This window comes from Eretmochelys imbricata, chromosome 1, assembly GCF_965152235.1.
Source record: "Eretmochelys imbricata isolate rEreImb1 chromosome 1, rEreImb1.hap1, whole genome shotgun sequence".
Taxonomy (NCBI): Eukaryota; Metazoa; Chordata; order Testudines; family Cheloniidae; genus Eretmochelys; species Eretmochelys imbricata.
The window spans coordinates 253,127,186-253,150,948 of record NC_135572.1 but is presented as its reverse complement, the minus strand read 5'-3'; the positions used below and the strand labels follow the sequence as shown (position 1 = coordinate 253,150,948).

Genomic DNA, 23,763 nt, shown 5'->3' with positions numbered 1-23,763 from the left:
CCTGAGATAAGCGCCACCCAGAGCCTGCACCCCAAACGACCTCCTGCAACCTCCTGCCTCAGCCCTGAGCTGTACCCTGGAGCCCGCACTCCTTCCTGTACCCCAATCCTGAATTCCTGTTCCCCGTCCTGCACTCAAACTACCTCCTAGAGCCTGAACCCCCTCTTGCACCCCAACCTCCTGCCTCAGCCCAGAGCCACCTGCACCCTGAACCCCCATTTCTGGCCCCATGCCAGAGCCTGCACCCCCACCCTAGAACCCAAACTCCCTCCTGCACCCCAACCTCTTGCCCAGCCCCGGGGGACAATGAGCGAGGGTGGGGGGAGAGCAAGCGACAGGGGAGGGGAGATGGAGTGAGCTGGGGCACGGCCTCAGAGAGGGCGGGGCAGGAAAGTTGGCCACCCTAGTTACCTACACGCTTTGTGGGGGGAGGGGAATTCTCCTTTCTGCCCTGACCAAAACTCATGGCAAAGTTGCTCTTTCCCCTCCCCTGCTATACAGCGCTTGTTACAACGCGCCCACGGCCTCCCCGCCAGAGGCTCAGCCCGCCCCGCCTGGTGTCCTGCCCCTGCGGGCGCTGCAGCAAAGCGGTCACTGATCCGCACACCCGGGCGCTTCCTGCCACGCCGAGCTGCCGCTGAGCAAACGCAGGGCGAGGCCGGCTGGGCGTGCGGGATCGGAGGGGGCCGCGCCCACGCCCGGGAAGTCCAGCAGCCCTGCCCCCGGGGCGACGGGGAGGGTGCGCTCCTCCCTGCTGCCGTCGCCAGGCAGGGGGAGGAGCAGGGAGCGCGGCGGCCGGCTCCTGGCAGCCAGCTGCTACCTGCGCTGGCGGGAGGGCGTGGCAGAGCCCCCGGCTGCCCAGCCCCGTAACCTCCTGCCGTGGGCGCTGGAGTTGGGCGGCGGCTGCTCAGCCAGGGACCGTAGGGAGCAGGCTCCACCGCCGCCTCCGCTGGAGCTTCTTCCCCCAGCTGGACCATGGGCACCCCGGGCTCCTCCGCCGTCGAGCACAGCTACATCCGCACCGTCCTGGGCCACCAGACCATGCAGGAGCTGGACAGTTCCACCCTGGCTTTGCCCTCCGAGGCCAGGCTGAAGCTCGTGGGCAACCGCGCCGGGGAGGAGAAAAGTCTCCGCATCCAGCAGCAGGTCCAGCAAACGCTGGCCAGGAAAAGTAGAGGCTCCCTGTCAAATGGTGAGTGCCCCAAGCAGGACCCGATTCCTCCCCCCCCCCCCCCCCTTCTGACTCTCCCCTTCTCTCCACTCTTTCCTCTTCTTCCCCCAACTCCCTTTCTCCCTTCTCATTCTTCTTGCTTTCCTCACCACTTCTTCCCCCCGCCTTCTTTTCTTCCTCATTCTCCTTGTTCTTTTGATTCTTCCTCCCTCCCCCTTACCAAGATTAATACAACAATACCAATAGTCTCTGGTACATTTTGCTTTCTTCTTTACAGTTCTCTCACAAGGCAGCCTTATCCTGTAGGAAGGCTCCTCCTGAAGGTGACACTGATATTCCATGGCTCTCTGTATTCTCATCTTGCCTACAGAAAAGTTTGAATCAGTCACCTCCAGGAGTCAAATGTTTCCCTTAAAAATCTTTTCCTCCCCCTGTCGAAACCATTCTGCCTGTCTTCCCCCTTATCAGCTGTTATGCTAAGACCAGCTGTGAGGTTCTCCATTTTTCTGGCTTCTTTCAACTGTGTGTCATGTCTCCAGTTGAAATTGTCGCTATATAAATGTAACCAGGAGTACCTAAACGATTTAGGAGCGCAATACTGATTTGAAAGTCAAGGGGATTTATGCTCTATCAGTGCTTTTGAAGATCGTGGGCCTTTTGATTAAGCTCAGTATCGGTTATGTTCTCTGTCTTAGTGTTTGTAAACTGCAGTGGTCCTTGGGGAAATGGCCTTGAGGTGATCTAATGGGCCTTTCCTGCCTCTTACAATATTTACCATAAGATCATAGTTGTGTTTCTTCTTTTTTCTTTAATGCTCTCTCTCTCTTTCCTTTCTAATTAAATAAATTAGCCCTGATTTTCCTCTCTTACAGTATGTTCACAGTAGTATAACTCCACTGACTTTAGCTGAGTTATTCCTGGTTTATCAGGTGTGGAATCATAGAATATCAGGGTTGGAAGGGACCTCAAAAGGTCATCTAGTTCAACCCCCAATCCCCAATTTTTGCCCCAAATGGCCCCCCTCAAGGATTGAACTCACAACCCTGGGTTTAGCAGGCCAATGCTCAAACCATGGAGCTATCCCTTCCCTGTGTCTTGTGTTGCCATCCTGTAACCATTCCAGTGTGTTTGTTTTAATCCTCTCTTAATAACTATTTTTTCTAACTGTCCCCATTTGCTAAAGAAAATGGAAAGAATAAAGAAAATAATGTCTTGCCTGCCTTCAGGCTGCAAACAAAAAGTAAACAAAGGAGAGGCATAATAAAATACACATGGGAAAGGAGCGATTAGGAGACATGGAAATGATAATACCATAGAACAGGGACTGGCAGTCTTTGGCCCGCAGCCCGTCAGGGAAATCCAATGGCGGGCCGAGACGGTTTGTTTACCTGAAGTGTCCACAGCTTTGGCCGATCTCAGCTCCCACTGGCTGTGGTTCGCCATTCCAGGCCAATGGGGGACTGTGAGAAGCGGCGGCCAGCACATCCCTCAGCCTGTACTGCTTCCTGCAGCCCCCATTGGCCTGGAATGGTGAACCGTAGCCAGTGGGAGCTGCCATCGGATGAACCTGCAGATGCTGCAGGTAAACAAATCGCCCTAGCCCACCTGCGGATTTCCCTGATGGGCCATATGTCAAAGGTTGCCGATCCCTGCCATAGAAGATTATTATTTACACTACGTATTGGTGTGCGTAGTGCTTTATAGTTAAATAAAAGGGTATCAATCCCCACCTTTAGGAGTCTCTGACCTATGGGTTGGATTCATGCAGCCACACCCTTTACACACCACATGGATCCAGGGCCTAAGAACCTGATCCTCTAAAGCGCTGAGAGCTGGATACCTTCAGCTTTTCTTACAATATGGCCTTATATTCGTATTAATTGGTGTTGGAAATATGATTTTATTTTAAAACAGAGGCATCCCAAAGCTAGGGTATAAGGATCAATCATGAAAGCTTTAATCCTGTTTTTTTAAGTAAAAAGATGAGAAATATTGACTCACTCTTTATTATAGTCTGATGCTCCATTGATGTGAAGAGTCTTAAGCTGAGTTTTAAGTACTGAAGCTATCATCTTTTTGTTCTCATAAAAATATGAGAGAAAGTACCCCTTACGGATAAATATAATTCATCCAGCTGTCTTGTCCCCAGCAAAAAAAAAAAAATCTGATCTAGTGCTATTGGTGGCTTCCAGCTCAAAAAAATTCACTAAAAATGAATCGGATGCAGTCATAACTGTACCTTCGTTAAAAAACTTTGCAAGACATCCATCAAAATCACGTACCCTTGGTTTCACAATCAACTAGTCAGTAGCTCTAGACAGAACAGTTTATATGTAAATTCTGAGCTTGAGTATGAAAGAAGCTTCCAAAGATTTTAACAATTGTCATTTGTTCTGTTGAAATGCATTTTTATTTTACTTTATATTATGGCTGACAATAGAGTTGAGACTTGGAAAAATGCTTCTTTAAACTGAAGCTGACAAATGAGGGTGAGTTAGGACAACGCAAATGTCAACACACCAAAAACACTCTGAAAGAGACCTCCAGACCTACTACTTTCTCTAATTCCTCTGTTTGCAATTCTGGTGGATTTGGGATATTGGGGTGTGGGGGTGTATTTGCTTTGTTTATCTAAAATTCAAGTATTTCAGACATTTTGCATTTTTGAAATGCCAATATTTTTTTTTAAATAGGCTTCAGAAACAAGAAGCCTATACATAAAATACCTGTGATATGTGCACTAGTTATGCCACTAAGGACTTTAACCACTGTTGTTCTTCCTTATCTGCTCAATTTATCACACTTCTTTGGGTTATTTCCAACTCAAAACACAGAAAGACCCAAGAAAACTGGATTTGCTTCATATTAATTTTTATACTTAGGCAAGCCCCCTCCACAGAGATTTGCTATTATTTTAGATGGAAAAAACCACCCATCTTCCTAAATTATAAAGCCTTTCAAACTTTGCTTTAACACCACTGGCTAAATATGCACCAAATGCCTAATCCTGCATCCCTTAAAGTCAATGGGAAAACTCTCATGCACTTCAAAAGGAGAATGCCCAATCCCCTCTGATATAAATGCCTTATTGGTAAGCATTGCAGACCCAGTTCAGCAAGCCACTTAAGCATACACATAACTGGACTATGCATAGAATCATAGAAGATTAGGGTTGGAAGAGACCTCAGGAGGTCATCTAGTCCATTACCCTGCTCAAAGCAGGATCAACGCCAATTAAATCATCCCAGCCAGGGCTTTGTCAAGCTGGGCCTTAAAAACCTCTAAGGGTGGACATTCCACCACCTCCATAGGTAACCCATTCCAGTGTTCACCACGCTCCTAGTGAAATAGTGTTTTCTAATATCCAACCTAGACCTCCCGCACTGCAACTTGAGACCATTGCTCCTTGTTCTGTCATCTGCCACCACTGAGAACAGCTGAGCTCCATCCTCTTTGGAACCCCTGTTCAGGTAGTTGAAGGCTGCTATCAAATCTCCCCCCCCCCCCCCCCGACTCTTCTCTTCTGCAGACTAAACAAGCCCAGTTCCCTCAGCCTCTCCTCATAAGTCATGTGCCCCAGCCCCCTGATTATTTTCGTTGCCCTCCGCTGGACTCTCTCCAATTTGTCCACATCCTTTCTGTAGTGGGGGGCCCAAAACGGGACGCAGTACTCCAGATGTGGCCTCACCAGAGCTGAATGGAGGGGAATAATCACTTCCCTTGATCTGCTGGCAATGCTCCTACTAATGCAGCCCAATATGCTGTTAGCCTTTTTGGCAACAAGGGCACATTGTTGACTCATATCCAGCTTTTCATCCACTGTAATCCCCAGGTCCTTTTTTGCAGAACTTCTGCTTAGCTGGTCGGTCCCCAGCCTATAGCAATGCATGGGATTCTTCCATCCTAAGTGCAGGAGTCTGCACTTGTCCTTGTTGAACCTCATCAGATTTCTTTTGGCCCAATCCTCCAATTTGTCTAGGTCACTCTGGACCCTATCCCTCCCCTTCAGCCTATCTATCTCTCCCCCTATCTTAGATCATTAATAAAGATGTTGAACAAAACTGGCCACAGGACGTACCCCTGGGGCACTCCGCTTGATACCGGCTGCCAACTAGACATCGAGCAGTTGATCACTACCCACTGAGCCCGACAATGTAGCCAGCTTTCACACACTTAAAGTTAGGCAAACACATAAGCACTTGTTTCTACATGTGTCAAGAGGAAACAATGGTACATACTGCACTAAGGGCCCAATCCTATTGTCCCTGTGCCCTAATAGTTTTCATTGACTGAACTGGAAGTTTTGGGTGTGCAAGGAGTATAGCATCAAACAGTATATTTTCTATAAAAGGCATCAAACTAATTGTTCCAGCTCAGCCTTAACTGTGACCTACAAAGAGAAACAGATTGGGTTTGTGCCCTTTTTTGCTGTTTCATAATGCATAAAGAATCCTGAAAGCATTTTGTTGTTGTGGGTGTTTTTCTGCTTCTTTTTTGCTTGTTTGTTACAAGTTCAAATCCATCTTGAAATATGTGCATTTTTATTCCTTGAAAAAATTTATAGTTAGTCTTCAAATGAGAATTGCTCCAGTTGCTATACGATTAAAATTAAGTGCTGTTTCAGTTCTATTTTAAAAGAAAAACACCTGGTCAGTGATAAATACCCATAAACAATCTCCATTGTCAAATTATTATATTATTATTAAATATAAGATACTAAGTGGCATTAGTTCCAGCTACTGTTGAACCAGTTGCTGTCACTTTCTAAGTTAAAAGTTTGGTCAGAAAGAAATAAAATTGAGCACTAAAGCAGTCAAATGAAAATTTTGATTGTCTAAATAAATAACAGATTCTGTTTTGCAGTGAGACCAAGTGGCAGAGAGTTTATAATCACAGAGAGAGATAGCAGTATCAAAAATGTTATGCAATAATGGGTCTGGAATTCCTCCCTTCAGTTCACATGTGTAATTTAACAGTAGTGGTGATTTCATGTGCTCTTCAACAAATTAGAACCCATTATATTTCTCAAAAAAAGAAAAGGAGTACTTGTGGCACCTTAGAGACTAACCAATTTATTTGAACATAAGCTTTCGTGAGCTACAGCTCACTTCATCGGATGCATTCAGTGGAAAATACAGTGGGGAGATTTATATGCACAGAGAACATGAAATAATCGGTGTTACCATACACACTGTAACGAGAGTGATCACTTGAGGTGAGATGTTACTAGCAGGAGGGGGGAGGGGAAACCTTTTGTAGTGATAATCAAGGTGGGCCATTTCCAGCAGTTGTCAAGAATGTCTGAGGAACAGTGTGGGGTGGAGGGTGGAATAAACATGGGGAAATAGTTTTACTTTGTGTAATGACCCATCCACTCCCATCAAGCCTAAGTTAATTGTATCCAGTTTGCAAATTAATTCCAATTCAGCAGACTCTTGTTGGAGTCTGTTTTTGAAGTGTTTTTGTTGAAGAATTGCCACTTTTAGGTCTGTAATCGAGTGACCAAAGAGATTAAAGTGTTCTCCGACTGGTTTTTGAATGTTATAATTCTTGACATCTGATTTGTGTCCATTTATTCTTTTACGTAGAGACTGTCCAGTTTGACCAATGTACAGGGCAGAGGGGCATTGCTGGCACATGATGGTATATATCACATTGGTAGATGTGCAGGTGAACGAGCCTCTGATACTGTGGCTGATGTGATTAGGCCCTATGATGGTGTCCCCTGAATAGATATGTGGACACAGTTGGCAACGGGCTTTGTTGCAAGGATAGGTTCCTGGGTTAGTGGTTCTGTTGTGTGGTGTGTGTGGTTGCTGATGAGTATTTGCTTCAGGTTGGGGGGCTGTCCGTAAGCAAGGACTGGCCTGTCTCCCAAGATCTGTGAGAGTGAGGGGTCATTCTTCAGGATAGGTTGTAGATCCTTGATGATGCGTTGGAGAGGTTTTAGTTGGGGGCTGAAGGTGATGGCTAGTGGCGTTCTGTTATTTTCTTTGTTGGGCCTGTCCTGTAGTAGGTGACTTCTGGGTACTCTTCTGGCTCTGTCAGTCTGTTTCTTCACTTCAGCAGGTGGGTATTGTAGTTGTAAGAATGCTTGATAGAGATCTTGTAGGTGTTTGTCTCTGTCTGAAGGGCTAGAGCAAATGCGGTTGTATTGTTTTTGTTTCTCCTTTTCACCAATCTGGATCTCTTTGATGTGTCTTTACTGGCTACTTAACTCTGTATCTCGCATTTCCATTCCTTTAGTGATTGACAAAAGTCCACACTCCTTTACGTTATTAACAATTTTATTGATGGGTGAATCTGGCACCATAGCTTATCAAAAAGGGCCCTGACTATATAATTACTTTCACTGAAGAAGTCACATTCAATTTTATGAGTAATAGACCTATAAATCTTCTGAGGTTTTGGAGGACAGTTTTGGGTGTAGGCCAGTTATGGATTAGGTTCCCTTTTATGTCTCCCTTACGTTTCTTCATTTGTATAGGTCTGTCATAAATATAAAGGGAAGTGTAAACACCTTTAAATCCCTCCTGGTCGGAGGAAAAACCCTTTCACCTGTAAAGGGTTAAGAAGCTAAGACAACCTTGCTGGCACCTGACCAAAATGAGCAACAAGGAGACAAGATACTTTCAAAGCTGTAACAGGGGGAGGACAAAGGGTTCTCTCTGTCTGTGTTGTCTTTTGCCGGGACCAGAGCAGGAATACAGGTCAGAACTCCTGTAAAGGGTTAATAAGCAATCTAGTTAGATATGCGTTAGATTCTGTTTAAATGGCTGATAAAATAAGTTGTGCTGAATTGAATGTATATTCTTGTTTTTGTGTCTCTTTGTAACTTAAGGTGTTGCCTAGAGGGATTCTCTATGTTTTGAATCTGATTACCCTGTAAGGTATTTACCATCCTGATTTTACAGAGGTGATTCTTTTACTTTTTCTTTAATTAAAATTCTTCTTTTAAGAACCTGATTGATTTTTCATTGTTCTTAAGATCCAAGGGTTTGGGTCTGTGTTCATCTTTGCAAATTGGTGAGGATTTTTTATCAAGCCTTCCCCAGGAAAGGGGGTGTAGGGCTTGGGGGAATTTGGGGGGGAAAGACGTTTCCAAGTGGGCTCTTTCCCTGTTATATTTGTTAGACGCTTGGTGGTGGCAGCAATAAGGTCCAGGGACAAAAGGTAAAATAGTTTGTACCTTGGGGAAGTTTTAACCTAAGCTGGTAAAAATAAGCTTAGGGGGTTTTTCATGCAGGTCCCCACATCTGTATCCTAGAGTTTAGAGTGGGGAAGGAACCTTGACAAGGTCTTAATGGGATTTTTCTCCCTTGCATTTAGCTGACTTTCTCTCTTCTAGTTTGAGTAGATGTTTCAGTAGAAGTTGGATCATACTCAATCTCACATTTAAAAACAAAGAAAATCATTCCCTTTTAAAATTATTGTAGTAGAGAGAGGCATTAAGTAGAAGGAACATTTGCTGAAGGCTTCCATTCATATTTTTTCCTGTTAAATTTTTTGCTACTTCTTCCTAAATATAAAGCCTTTTTGTTTTTCTTAAACTATGAGAAATTGTGCAACTGTTCCAGCCTGGACAAATGTAAAGTATAAAACATTAGGAAGTATACTGTAGAGATCACTCCTCCATTGGCAGGGAGATAGAGTCATTCAGTCCATCTCGAGCATCTGTGATTCCGCGAAGGGCTGATACAGTATGGTAGAAATCTAAGTGCTTCTGTGTTTCATGAATGTTTGAATATGAAATAGGAGAAGGAAGAAAGCAGGAACCCAGAACTCCAAAGGTTACCTATAGGGGACACTTTCACCCACTCTGAGACAGGGTGGGGAACAGAGATTCATGAGGTGAAAAACCAGAGCAGCATGAGAAGATCATGACCACTAACGGACTCTGACTAGCTGGGGTGTGATTATATTGAGACCTGCTGGGTTTCTTGGCTCCACAAGGTTTTAGGCTGGACATATATTGTCCTTTTGTTATAAAATAATTTGTTATAAAATAAGATTGTATTTACGTTAGTCTTGTTTCAATTACAGGAGGTCTCCATCGAGCCACCAGTGTTCCAGAACACGTTTATAACCTGGACACAGTTGATAATTCTTTTGTTTCAAGACTTGCACATGGAGTCACATATTATCCCTCTCTCCAGGTGAGGAAAATGTAGGAAATAACTGAAAATATGTAGAATTGCAAATTTATGACTTTGTTTGCTGCCACAAACAGTGGCTCAGGTTTTTTTTCTATCATGTTAAATGTTCACACTGTAATCTCTTTAAACCAGTGGTGAGCAAGCTGTGGCATGCAGGCAATCCGCTGGCCGGCCACCAGACTGTTTGTTTACATTGGCACAGCTCCCAGTGGCCACCGTTCGCCATTCTCGGCCAATGGGAGCTGCAGGCAGCATGTCACCCACTCCACATTACAGAATGAATAGTATCATCTCTGGAAAGGAGGGAGCACTGAGGGAAGGAACTGGAGGTAACACAGGAACCTCAGGGAGATATCATGGTTTTGATGGTAGAAATGGAAGAACCAGGGAGAGTGGATGGCATGGGACAATGGCTTGCAGCTTCCCTATACCACAGTGTGGGACTGTGACTCCTGAAATGAAGCATTCTTTTCCCCCTTGCAGTTCCTTCCATTGCCCTTAAAATGTATCTCTCTTCAATAACAAATGCAACCAACCCCACGAGCCTGACCCAGTCCTACAGCTAGATTGTGCACCCCTTCCTTCCACTGGTGAGCATTCCCATTTTTGAGACTATCCCTGTGAGGAGCGAGCTCCTCACCAGTAAGAGTAAGGAGTTTGCAGTCTGGCCCCTAGATGCTATGGCCTCCACCCTAAATTCATAATTCACAGTAACTTTTTAATGCATGTGTATGTAAATAAGGTGTGGTTTAGGGATTATGACAAGTTGCCAGTATGACCATTGATGCCAGAAAAGCTGTTCATCACTGCTCCAGTGCAAGGTCAGATAAGCTGACTGCATGTACAAACCTGACTAGAATATCATTGTTAATGCTCTTCACTGACATAGCCTCTTTCATCTGTCTGAGGGTTTAACTTCAGCTTGAGATGTTGGTGTTCAGTGTCTTCGAAAATCAAGCTCTGGGCGTGTCAAGTTGAACACCTAAAAATGGAGATGACCCAGAATGTAGAGGCCCTTTTGAATATCTCTCAATTTAGTGACTTGCCCAGGATAACACTTCAAGATGGTGGCAGAGCAGGGACTAAAACGCAGGAGTCTTGACTCCTAGCCCAGGGCTCCTAAGCACTAGAATGCACTCCCTCCTCGTTTCAGTGGGAGGTTAATGAAGAAGTGCAATAAAACCCATTATCATCTGCATCTTTGACTGAAGTTCACGTTTTACTGTACTATTCTACTAGCAACTGGCAAAACATTTTATCCACCCAAATTATAAAATAATAGTTAAGAAAACAAAAAAAGCTCTGTTCTTCTGGTGACTTTTGTCCCTTTTTTTGCTGGTTTTGTACAGATGAGCTTACCAATCACTTACAGAAATGGCTGGGGGAATACAGCCACACAATATAATTCATACAAGACCATGGAAGAAAGGTACCAAAGGCAGCCTCTGAAGAGATTAGAAGTTTCTCCTCAGAAAGGTCCTGAGAAGCTGGCATATGTATACAATGATTTCCGCTACAACAGGGGAAACCAAGTTGGATTCACTCCAAGGCATGGTGATAGCAGGAGATCCAATGTTATTGCCCCACCAAGATATGCTCGCTCTGAGATTGTTGGTCATGGTAATCGTGATTCTGCAATCAGAGAGCACATTTATCAAACCCAGTTCCATAGAGGACCTTTTAATGACACAGTCTTTGACAGTGCCCCCACCAGCCCAAGTATATCTATATACCCACAAACTGGATTCAGTCGCAGTATGACCAACCTCTTAGAGAAAGAGAACTACCTGACTACAGGTAGTGCTGTGGGACAAGTCAGAGCACCTGTTGCTTCCCAACCTGGATTTCAGAACAGGCAGTCTCTGAAGTCCAGCTGGCAACAAAGTACCTTCAGAAGCACACCGTCCATGAGGGAAACTCCCCAGCCAGCTGCAGGGACCAGTGCTACTGCCGAAACAGGTGGGAAGAGGATGGCAATGACTGCAGCTCTGGCGGCAGCATCATCAGAAAATGTTCTCTTACACGCTGGGAAAGCAGTCTCCAGTGGATCTCAGCTAGGGTAAGTCTGACTCTAAATCTCCTCCAGTTCACAGATACCTGGACATTTTCATGCGGATTTTGTATCCCACGTGTTTCCCAGTAAAAAAAGAAATGATCCTAGTCCATCAGTTCACAAAGCATAGATGCATTTCTGGCCAGTGGCTTAACAGCCGACTCAATCTAAAATATTTCAGTGTGGAAGAGTCATTTTATGATTTCTTTTTGGACTCTTATTTTGGATGAATGGACGGAAGAAGGGAAAATTACTATTATTACTATTATTGTGAACTATATATACTGTAGTGCCCAAAAGCCTCGTGACTGTGGTCTCATTGTGCTAGGCACTAGTCAAACATATAGGGAGACATGTTATTTGCCTTGAATAATTTACAGTCTAACTTGCAATGACATATTGACAGGCCTTGTGCTGTTGGGTAGATCAGATCATTTCAGCTCTGGTTCATTTGGCAGTTCTTATATAGATTGAACGGTTTAATAACCAGAAGAATATTACACAGTTTACTATACTTCACATTCCTATTTCATGGTTTATTGTACATGTAATTTAAATGTTAATTGTTCTGCTAGCACCAACAGTGTAATTAGAGAATTTCCTTTTTTCCCCACAAACGTGTAGCCTTCAAATTCCTTTTTTTTCCAAAGCTTTGTTTGTTTTTGTATTTTGTTGTTGTTTTTTATGTTTGCTATTCTATTTGATGGAATTTTGCTGTGGGGCTTGAACATTTCTGATCAGATAGCTACAGCATCATTTGTTTTCTGAGAAATTAAGTGTACAGACCATTGAGGTTTGCAGTATCAGAGTAGAGCATTGTTCTGTGTGTTGTCAGGTCAGGACACGTTATCATACAGTAAAACGATTCCAGTCAAAATACAGCCTGTTTAAACAAAAATACTGAATTCCTGATATGATTCTGATGCTCTTTTAAAGCAGGCAAGGTTAAGGGATTAAGCTGACTGAGGCTATGGAGCAGACAGTGCTGACAACTGAATTTCTGTATGTATCCTCTGACTAGGTATGAGGAAGTGACTGGTTGAAACTTAAAAGGTTTTGCTGTTCATTTCAGTTGGGATATGCATGCAAAAGTTCAGATTTTATTTGTACCTGAAAAGAAATATCTGAACCTTGGTTGGTCAGCGAAATTGTCCTAAAAAACTCTCAGGAAGAGCCTCTCTTATGAGTATTCCTTACTTCCTGTGTCCAGTTGGCCAGTTCTGAGAATGGTCTGCCTTGAGGTGTTATGGCACTTCTGGTCCTAGTCAGAACAAGGAAGTACAGAAACACAGGAAAATGAAAGAATCAGAATAAAAATTAGCCACACTTTTTTAAAAAACAAAAAACTCAGAACAAGTGTGTTTTGGGGGGAGGGGCGGAGGAAGGAGTTGGTTCAAGTTTTAGCTCAAGATTTAGGCCAGTTCTTATTTTATCCATGCCAGTTCACTTCTCCATCGTATGACTTTCAGTTGTGTTAAATGTTGGATTTGGTTCACCCTTGGTCAAGCTGCTCCAGCAGAGACATTTATCCCGGAGATAAGGCAGACACAAGTCCCATTGCTGCCCTCCCTCAAAGGTCCTGCTGGGGGAAGCAGCCACTGTCTGAGACTTCCCAGAAGATAAGGTAAATCAGAGCATCTCCTGGGTACCCTGATCCCATGCTCTCTCAGGCTGACTCTATTCACTATGTGAGCAGTGTCAGTTGACTCCAGGTCCCCCAGCAGTGCACAGGCTGGGGACATGTTTATATCATTTGCTCCCAACACCAGAGGAAATTTCTACTGCATAAGCCCACATCTTGGATTCTACAGGCAGAACGCATCAGGCCCTCATATTATATTTTCCTGTATAAGCTACTATTAACTGTTGAATGGTAATTTAAGTGGATTTGTTTCTCCACTAAGGCCTTGATTCATGAAAGCACTTACACACATGCCTAAGTCCCACTGACTTAAGTATGTATTTAAAGTTAAACACGTGCGTAAGTGCTTTCCAGAATCATGACCTAACTCTGTACTTGTTTCAAACTAAACTCATTCAAGGGAAAGAGGAGTGCTTTACCCAGACACCAGTATATTTTTATAGAGAAGGTATTTTTATAAAATTAGAGGAGCAGCATAGAACAAAATACAGAAATGATTCACAATTAGACAACATGAGGGTGAGTTTTCAAGGCAGCGCCCAAAAGTAAATGCCAAAATCCAGTTAGCGAACAACTTGGCTTGTATCTCCCACAGGTAACAACACTTCAAGGGCCACAATTTAAAAACAAAACAAAATCCTTTAGCTTTGTGCTGGAATAGCATTTGTGTTTGCAATTAATTGTGGGCACAAATACTAGAATTTAGATGTCAGACTGTAAGGCTTGTTGGCAAAATTGCTGTTCACACCTACAAGTGTGTATTCTGTTGTTGTGCCTATAACTGATTGTGACCATGTTCAAGTACAGAGGCAAAATTAGTGGCCAGATTGAGGCCCTCTTTGAAAATGTAGCAATTAACAGCCAATTTTTTCAGCCTAGCTTTTGTGGGTACTCTATATTTTTGCACCCGCAAATTATGGGCACAAATTATTGTGGGAAGCCTATAGGTCACTTGAGTATCTAAATACCTATATGCTCCAAGTTTAGATGTTCAAATGCAATTTTGAATTACAGCCATATTATGAAAATCTAGCCTTAAATTTCCATAAGGATATGGCATTTACTCGAAGTATAAGAACCTATATGATGGGTCATATTAGTTAGAGATTGGAAAAGACCAATAGTCAAGATATAGTCCCTGAAAAGAGATGTATCATTTGATAGTACACTTGATCTTAGACAAAAAGTAAAGAATAAATTATAATCATGTAAACTGTCTTTAAATAGTGAGTTAAGAATAGATTTGTTACAGGTGCTGGTGTATAATAAGATACCCGTGTTCTGCAGATGTGTTATGTTCAGGCACCTACAAAAATGGTAATTACAAACTCTACAAATTCCCCCTTATTAAAAAACATCTCTAGATGTGAATAACATTTAAGTACAGTATTCTTTACAGTTCATTCAATTCCATATTAACATGCTCCATCTACTCTTACAGACTGCACAACATAAAGTAGAATTAGGTATAAGAGATACCAGACACATTGTGCTCTGATGTACACCATTGTAAACTGAGTAGTGTAACTACACTGAAGTCAAGACAATAAACTGTGAGCATAAATTGATTTATTCTGGGTTTACATCAGTGATACCAAAAACAAAATTTGGCCCTACAAATGTTATTCTGTAATAGTAATCACCACAGATGAAGAAGAATCAGATAGGTCTTTCTCTTCCAGTAAATGCTGGATAATTAAATGTTATGAGTCCAATTCTGTAGTACTTTATTGACTCTTTGGGGTCTGATTCTGCACTATTTAAATAAATGAGAGTAGGATCAGGGCATTACTCATGTAAGGCACAGAGGATGAAATCCTGCCTCCATGGAAGTTTATTGGAGTTTTGTCATTGACTTCAGTGGAGGCAAGATTTCATGCAGAGTAAGCAATCCCCTTCCCCAAATATCTCTTAATCTAAGACGTGAGTAAAAACTTCAGCATTAAGCCTTAGAACAATTCAGCAGTTAGCCTTATAATAAGGCACAAACTGTATTTTACAGCTGTGTGCAGGAAGTTATTTAAAACTTAAGGATTTAATCCTACTCCGGTCTCTTTAAAGATTAGCTGAGAGGATATAAAATCATTAAACTCTTTATATATAATATATAAGCATTTTAAACATTTACAGAATATTTAGCTAACACTGTGAATTCAGAGCACAGGGCACAGAGACACTTAGCCCTATCTTTTGGACGTGCCAATAGGATGATGCACCAGAACCATTCTCATATCAAAGGTTTAGAGATTTCCTGGAGTGCTGCTGCCCTTTGATGTTACACAGCTGTTTAGAGAGCAGTTCCTTCTGGAGTCATCATTCTACTTGTGCTGAGTGCCACCTTAAAATTATCAGACAAAATGGTGCATCGCAGCTACTCTATGATGACTAGTGCAAGGACTGCAGTACACAACAACAGGATGGAGGCTTTGGGGTATGACAGGTGAATGCAGATATCAGCCATGAAGAAAGACTTTCAGTGAACCACATATTGCTCTAGATCACCTTGCAGAGTTACACTGACTTCAGTGGGAGTTGTGTGTATTCATTTTGGGTAGTACATGACCTTGTCTTTCTTGACTGATCTCAGTGCCATTCATTAGCTGTTCCTGATGTACATATCCTGCTATCAGGCCTACTTTTATAGCAAAAAGAGTGGGAAAGGGTGTACTTTTCTGGCTCACATTAAGGGGAGTAAGAGGAAGGGATGTGATTCAGTTCAGTCCTGTTCAGGTTCATTATGTATGATTTTGATCAATTGTAAGATCCTTACACCAATGTTGCAATTTAGAGTACCTCAGCAGCTGCACTAAATTGCACTGGTGCCAGGGCCAGTCACGAGAATCAGGGTGCTGTAATTGGCGCCAAGCACAGTTTGTTGCATAAGAGAAGCTAACCCATGTTGATATTATTTTTGCTCATAAGTCTGTTTCTATTTGTCCCTTCTATTTGACACCCTCCTCCAGTTTCTCCTTCACTTCAGCTTTCATTTTTGTCCTATCCTTTTAAAAGGTATTATGGATATGCCTAGCAGATGTCTATGTCCTACAAGAGCACTCCTTGGCACCTGTCTGTTAAATAGATCAGTTCAAAACACTAATTCAGAGAAGACAGGAGATTGCATGATCCATAATAAATGAAAACATAGTGGAGACATCAGGACATAAGAATGTATTTCATTTGTGATATGGATGAATCACAAAACTAAGTGATTGGGCAACAAAATGGCAAAATAAATTTAATGTGGATAAGTGTAAAGTAATGCACATTGGAAAAAATAACCCCAATTATACATACAATACGATGGGGGCTAATTTATCTACAACTAATCAGGAGAAAGATCTTGGCATCATCGTGAATAGTTCTCTGAAGACATCCACGCAATGTGCAGCAGCAGTCAAAAAAGCAAATGGGATGTTAGGAATCCTTAAAGAAGAGATAGAGAATGAGATGGAGAATATCTTATTGCCCTTATATAAATCCATGGTACGCCCACATCTTGAATACTGTGTACAGATGTGGTCCCCTCATCTCAAAAAAGATACACTGGCATTAGAAAAGGTTCAGAAAGGGCAACTAAAATGATTAGGGGTTTGGAACGGGTCCCATAAGAGGAGAGATTAAAGAGGCTAGGACTTTTCATCTTGGAAAAGAGGAGACTAAGGGGGGATATGATAGAGGTCTATAAAATCATAAGTGGCGTGGAGAAAGTGAATAAGGAAAAGTTATTTACTTGTTCCCATAATATAAGAACTAGGGGCCACCAAATGAAATTAATGGGCAGCAGGTTTAAAACAAATAAAAGGAAGTTCTTCTTCACTCAGCGCACAGTCATCCTGTGGAACTCCTTGCCTGAAGAGGTTGTGAAGCCTAGGACTATAACAGGGTTTAAAAGAGAACTGGATAAATTCATGGAGGTTAAGTCCATTAATGGCTATTAGCCAGGAAGGGCAAGAATGGTGTCCCTAGCCTCTGTTTGTCAGAAGGTGGAGATGGATGGCAGGAGAGAGATCACTTGATCATTACCTGTTCGGTTCACTCCCTCTGGGGGACCTGGCATTGGCCACTGTCGGAAGACAGGATACTGGGCTGGATGGACCTTTGGTCTGACCCAGTATGGCCATTCTTACGATGTCACGGTTGTTTTCCTTCTCTTTGCTGTTCTTGCAGCCATACTCATCGCATCTTATGCCTTCTGATGAACCTCCAGCAGCGACAGATTATAATTTACAATTAGAGTTGGTCAGAAAAACTCTGACACAACATTTTTCCATTGGAAACCTGCCTGTTTTCCTGCCACCTCACTCAGCTCACAGGCTGCAGGGAACACCAGAGCTTCCAGGGTCTGCAGCTCCAGGGCAGCTCACTATTTGGTGATCTCTAGGCATCCAGGCTCCTATGGCAACTGACTTTCCACTGTTATCTTAACAACAAGATTCTGGTCAGTTTCACCATGTTATTCAGTGGTGGGCACAAGCAAATCTGAGGAGATTCTTGTTAATTTCAGTCAAGAACAGCCAGGGTTTCCTGAGTCCTGGGTTCAGCTGCAGACCATCAGATAAGCAACCAGGGATCCCAGGAATATATTTTGTTTTGGAAACACCATGCTTTGGTGTTGCCAAAATAAATTATTGCAGGATTTCAGTTCCATGAAAATGTTGGGTTTTTTTTGTCCCAATTCAAAATGAATTTCTTTTCTGAAAACTCAAAAATTTTCATGGAACTAAAATTCAGTTTCCTGGCCAGCTCTGCTTACATTGTAGAGAAATGTGCTGGGGGTGAAAGGGAATGAGAGATGTACCTTACCTGTCCTAATTCTACACATGCACATGTATGCATTTTATTGGCTTACATCTCCTGTAGATACATTTTATTGACAACACATGGGCCTGGTGACTTCTTCTTCCAGCTTTTGACATTTTGCCTGACGTAGTCATCATTCAGGCAAAGGTGGTGGCAATTAGGGGGGAAATGGGAACATACTTTTGAATGCTCCTGTGAGGCAATTTTATGTTTCATTCAGGGAGTGGAAAATAATTTTGTCTGTCTGAAACAAAAGCAATTTTCAAGCCCCCCCAAAAAACCCAAGGGCCAATGCAGCAGATGTTCCATGCACAGAGCAGCTGAGAAAGGATAGGACATGGTGAGTGTATGCCATCATAATAGTATTGCAGAGAAAAATAAACATCAGAGAACCTTGACAGTTACAAACGACCACTCTTTCTAATTTGGCCTCCCATGGGGCCCATCCTTCATGGTGCTATGCACCTCCTAAGGTCAGTGGGAGTGGAGATTGCGCTGCACCTCACAAGGAGGGGGACTTGGGACCTTCTGGTGTGGTTGCATAATTCTGGCAGGATTTATCATGTGCTGACCCACTTCATGTTATAACAACTCCATTTGTCGGGATTTTTTCCAAAGCATGTGTTAGGCAGTTATGGATACCATGACCTTTCTCAACTCTCCAGTTACTGGGAGGAGCATCATAGTCTAAGCATAACTATAGAGTGTTGATAGTTATGAATTGCCTGGTAAAAAAACACTGGCTGAATGCTGGTATTCTGCCATCTTGATTCACCATAACTTCCATGGCTGTATATTTAGGAGTCCAGAAGGGGAGATGACTCTGGAGCTTGCAGTGAACACTCTGGACACTGAAAAGACATCCTCGTTACCCAAGATCCTTGCTGCAGTTAATTTTATACAGCGTGAGTGCTTCCAGAAAGCAGAAGCCAGAAGGAAAGTGAGTAATTGTTTTCATATCAACTTCATGCTAGTAGAGCAAGGAATGTTCTGCATTTACTGTACTGTGTTGTCTGCCACTGAAAGAAAATGACAGTTTAAGAAGCATCATGGGAAATAATAAATAACATTCTAAGCCAGACTCTCTGCTGCTGCAATTTACTCCAGCATCATTGAAGTCAATAGAGTGGCTCCAGTTTACACTGGGAAAAAATCTGGCCCTCTATGTAGTATGTACAAGCAGTTGTGCTTACCATACAATTAATATGTATTTTCTGTTTCTCTTCTCCCTTCTTCATTTTTTAAAAATGAGGGACAATTTCATTAATATATATGTTCGGTTACAGTGGAGATGGCAGCCTGATAAATACCTAGGTAGAAAGAAAATAGGGTACTTTCATTGTGCCAGTGGAAATCAAAGTGTGCTGTGGTGTTTGGACAGGAGTATACACTGTGGGATAATGTGAAAGAGCAAAATTATCTAAGGGTCTTTCTCATTTAAGTTGAGAAATCAGTTACCCGGTTATTTAGCACTACAATATCTGAGGATTGGGCATATAAATAATAATTTAAAAAACAAAACCAAAAAAAACCCCCACATAACCTGCTGAACCTAGCACAGCAAATTACATATACATATATAGTAAAGTGAGTAGTGTGATTCCTCATTTGAGAAGAAAATGATCAATTATGGTCCACTAATTCCAATATTTTTTTAAAAGATATGTGCCCAGAGTTAGGCTCCTAAATTCATATTAAGGCATCTAAATAGTGGCTTCATTCTCAAAACTATTGAGCACCCAGCAGCTCCCAGGAGCGCCTAAATATGAACTTAAAAGCCTTACTTTAGACATGATTGTTAAAAAAGATCTTGGACAAAATCTACATTTAGTAACTAAGTGTCCATTTTAGATACCTAAACCAGTACTTGGATGACTAAAACAGGTATTTGTGTACCTAAATACAAATTTGGGCATCTAAGTTTGATCACCCAAGTTTGAAAACTAAGCCTTTTATGACTGTATTCTGTTTATAGTTGGGGTGATATGGACCTGAACTGCAAAGTTAAGACCTAGATTTGTACAGTACCTTTTTGGGGTTTAGGAGTAGTGTTTGTGTTGGATTGAGATTCACTTGCTCAGCAGATGGGTCTAACAAATCTTTATTAAGGCAAAACCCTCAGCAAGGGATTGTAGTAAGAATTATACCGGATGATCTCAAATCTTGATAGTGTAGGAAAGCCTAGATTTGGGGAGGTGGTCTTGCTGTTTTTAATGGAATGAAAGCCTGAAAAAAATACAAAATCTGGTAATGCCCACCTTCCTCCTAAATAACCCAAGTGTTTGTACACCCTCCCAAGACATACAAAGTAGAAAGAATAGTTATACATAGTTCTTGTTACTGCTCAGCATGCTGTCTTATGAAGTCATTATGTAGACTATTACGTGTGCTGGGTTTGTCTGCTTTGTATATTAATGTTTGTTTGCTCTTACTAGACTTGTAGCCATTGGAATAGCAAATAGATAAGTGACACAGATTTCTTTATTTTAAAGAGCCCTATTAGGTTATTTTACATAAAAGCTGAATTACATAGAAAACTGCATTAAATAGGTTTCAGAGTAACAGCCGTGTTAGTCTGTATTCGCAAAAAGAAAAGGAGTACTTGTGGCACCTTAGAGACTAACCAATTTATTTGAGCATAAGCTTTCGTGAGCTACAGCATCCGATGAAGTGAGCTGTAGCTCACGAAAACTTATGCTCAGATAAATTGATTAGTCTCTAAGGTGCCACAAGTGCTCCTTTTCTTTTTGTGTTAAATAGAAGCATTAACTTACAATATAAGCATTTTTATCTCTGTTGATTGTGAAACCACTTTTGTCATACAGTAAAAATGCTGATCATGGTGAACTGTGGAATGTTCCCCTAACAAATTCTTCTGTCCTTGGATCAGCAGCTGTCTCAGGAATATAGTGTCCCACAGTTGGAAGGGGGGGGGGGGGCAGGGAGAATGTAGACTGAATGCACACCATTCCTTCTAGTCCATGTTTTAGGACATCTGGAACCAAGCTACTGAGTATTTTGTGTGATCAATTTTCACAGTATATTGGATGCTATTGAGTGCTTTATTTTTTACTATGATCTTATGTAACTGTGGAGGTGTCTGGAGTAACTCCATAGGTAAGGCTGAGTTGAGTTTTGCACTTAAAGCAGAGAATCAACCTTTTTATTATTATAAGAGAAATACAATGTATCCTCCCCAAAATTACTGCAATTAATACAGAATGAATTTTCTGAGAATTTACAAGTAAATCTGTTAATTTGTTTAGGAATTAAAACTAATTAAAAATGGGTCCTTTAAAGAAAGCGAGTATCTAGTATCAAACTTGTTTTTTCATTTCCCCCAAAAAAACTCAGTGACACAATAACACAGACTCTTCAAGCGTCCCATAAAGTTAAAATTTTGGGATATTTTGAATAGATGGATGGATGGATGATAAGGATCATTTTTCCCTGTTATTATTTATAACTGAAAGTTTCTCCTGCAGTAGAGGCTGAAAGGTTAAAATGGCCTACAGAGAATACCATGAAGAACCTCCCTCGTTCAAAATGGCTGCTTTCTCTAGTTGGTGTCAGTTGTACTGACATTACTGCTGACCTCCACTGGTGGCCTTTTTAAGCCCTGGCTGGGATGATTTAATTGGGCATCGGTCCTGCTTTGAGCAGGGGGTTGGACTAGATGACCTCCTGAGGTCCCTTCCAACCCTGATATTCTATGATTGTATGATCTTTCTCTCTCTCTCTCTCTCTCTCTCTCATTGTTCTCAATGGTTCTCTACCGCCGCACAGCATAGGGGGCCAGCATAGGAGTTTTCCCTGAGGACAGCTGTGTCCTCAGTCCCACTGAGAGCAAGGGGAGGTGGTAGCCATTTTGAAAGGGGCAGTTCTTTGTGACAAACTTTCAGTTATGGAAAATAATGGCAAAAAATTGCCATTAATCCTAACCATCTTTTCAAAAGCTGTCCTTTGCACCAGATGTACTCAACTGGTAGGCTGGGAGGAGCGGGAAAAGTAATGCAAGTGCATGCAGGAGTGGGTGGGTGAGATTCTGTGGCCTGCTTTGTGCAGGAGGGCAGACTAGATGATCATAATGGTCCCTTCTGACCTTAGTATCTATGAATCTATAAATGTAAGGGGTGCAGGAGGCAGAAGTAAGCAGGTATGTACGTGCAGGATAATGCACAAAGGTGCAGGAGGGAGAGAGAAATTGGATGGGTGGAGGTTTGTGGTGCGGGGGGGGGGTGGAAGAGGCAGGGGCATTTGGAGGATCAGAGGGAGGGGGAAACAGGGTGTACGCTCTGGCTGGTTTGCATTGCTCTGGCTAAATAAAGAAGCTGTAAACCTATTTTAACTAGCCCCATATGCTTTGGCTGCTATTTGCTGCTCCAGATTGGGGCAAAGCAGTCAGAGTGTGTCAAAGAATCTGGTCATAAAAGTTAAAATTACTATCTACATATAAAAAAGGTTGATATTTTAGATCTTCAAATCACTAGAAATATTACAGGGCAACATTCCCTTTGAATTTCTGGTTTAGGGTTCATGTGTGAATTTTTTAAATTGAAAAATAAACAAGGAAATTTCTGGACCACCTTAACTCTGCCCTGTCACAGACCCTTCAATCTTCTCATATAGTTAAAACTCATAAGCTACATTGAATTTTTTCCAGATTAATACTTATTATTTCCCCCCATTATTCTTCATAACTGAAAGTTTCTCTTTCTGCAAAAATCTTAATTCTGCTCTGAAATGACAACAATGCAAGAGCAATACAATAATGTTTAAAGCTTGTTCGTGTTTGTGACTGCTTGTTCGTGTCTGCTTAGATTAAATGAGTTTTGAAGACACATTTGATTTTTCCCCCTTTTATGGTGTCAGTACAGGGCAGAGTTAAGGTTGATTGGGTGCCCTAAACTGTGCATTACCAAACCATAACGTGTTTGGATTTCCTTTAAATTTAATCTCTAAGTGTGAATTTCCTGGGTTTCCTTGGTTTTGAGATAATTACAACAGCCTTGTAGTGTACTCTACCCTAAGTTACTGATATATACTCTCAACCTTAACTCCATTTTAATGTAGTCTTTTTCTGGGAACATGTTATGTTGCTATGTATACTAATCTTATGTATGGATGGATTATTACTTCTTTCATTAAATGCCAGATGTTGAAGGGATTATATGGCTTACTGTGTTGGTTACATGCTACAGAGCATTTTCCTTCTTAGGTCTCAGCTCAAATACACTTAGGCTTCTGTTTTTCTGAGTTTATTCATTCCATTCTCTGGGTTTATTTTTAGCAGTTTGAGTTTTATGTAGATGTGAAAAAATCAGCATGTTTCTGGGCTTTCTTCTTGTATATATGGTAATAAATAATGCATATTACATTATGTTAGTATATACTTAGGGCTTCGGATTTTAGGTTTTAACTGATAAACACTGATAAAATGCCCCTGATTTTAAAAAAATGTCAGTATTTATCCAATAAACACTGGAAAAAACACCAGAAATGGTTACTTGGATCTAAGGGCTTGTCCTCACAGAGCAGTAATACAGACTACAGGAGTGTGATTTCTCAAGCACACTAACATGTTGTGCATTAATTGGCTTGTATAGACGCTCACCTAAACATTGTGCCCTAAACATTCCTTGCTGTGCTTTAACGTTGTACTCTTTGAAACAGAACAATGTTAAAGCGCACTAGGGAACATTACAAAGAGATTAGTCATTATAGTATATACTACGTTATAACATATAATATTAAGTATACATTACTCTTTACAGTTTATACCCAGAGAGAGCCTCAAAAAAACCCAGTTTTTGGACATCTACATAAAACTCACAAATTGCTAAAAATAAATAAAAAAATGAAATTAATAAACTCCCAAAAACCAGAACCCGGTATCTGCTGTGAAGAATAATCTCTTTGTAATGTGTCAATTATGCTTTTA

The 23,763-nt window shown here is 41.7% G+C and overlaps 1 protein-coding gene across 1 annotated transcript in view; it reads left to right on the top strand.

Annotated features, from left to right (window-relative positions):
• The first annotated feature begins 975 nt into the window (after window positions 1–975).
• Window positions 976–23,763, top strand: part of PKP2 (plakophilin 2) — a 54,870-nt gene continuing 32,082 nt past the window's right edge. The window contains exons 1-4 of the mRNA XM_077807521.1: window positions 976–1,192; window positions 9,215–9,327; window positions 10,677–11,386; window positions 18,624–18,762. Coding sequence (XP_077663647.1) covers window positions 976–1,192; window positions 9,215–9,327; window positions 10,677–11,386; window positions 18,624–18,762 — 1,179 coding nt within the window. The remainder of the gene's footprint in view (window positions 1,193–9,214; window positions 9,328–10,676; window positions 11,387–18,623; window positions 18,763–23,763) is intronic.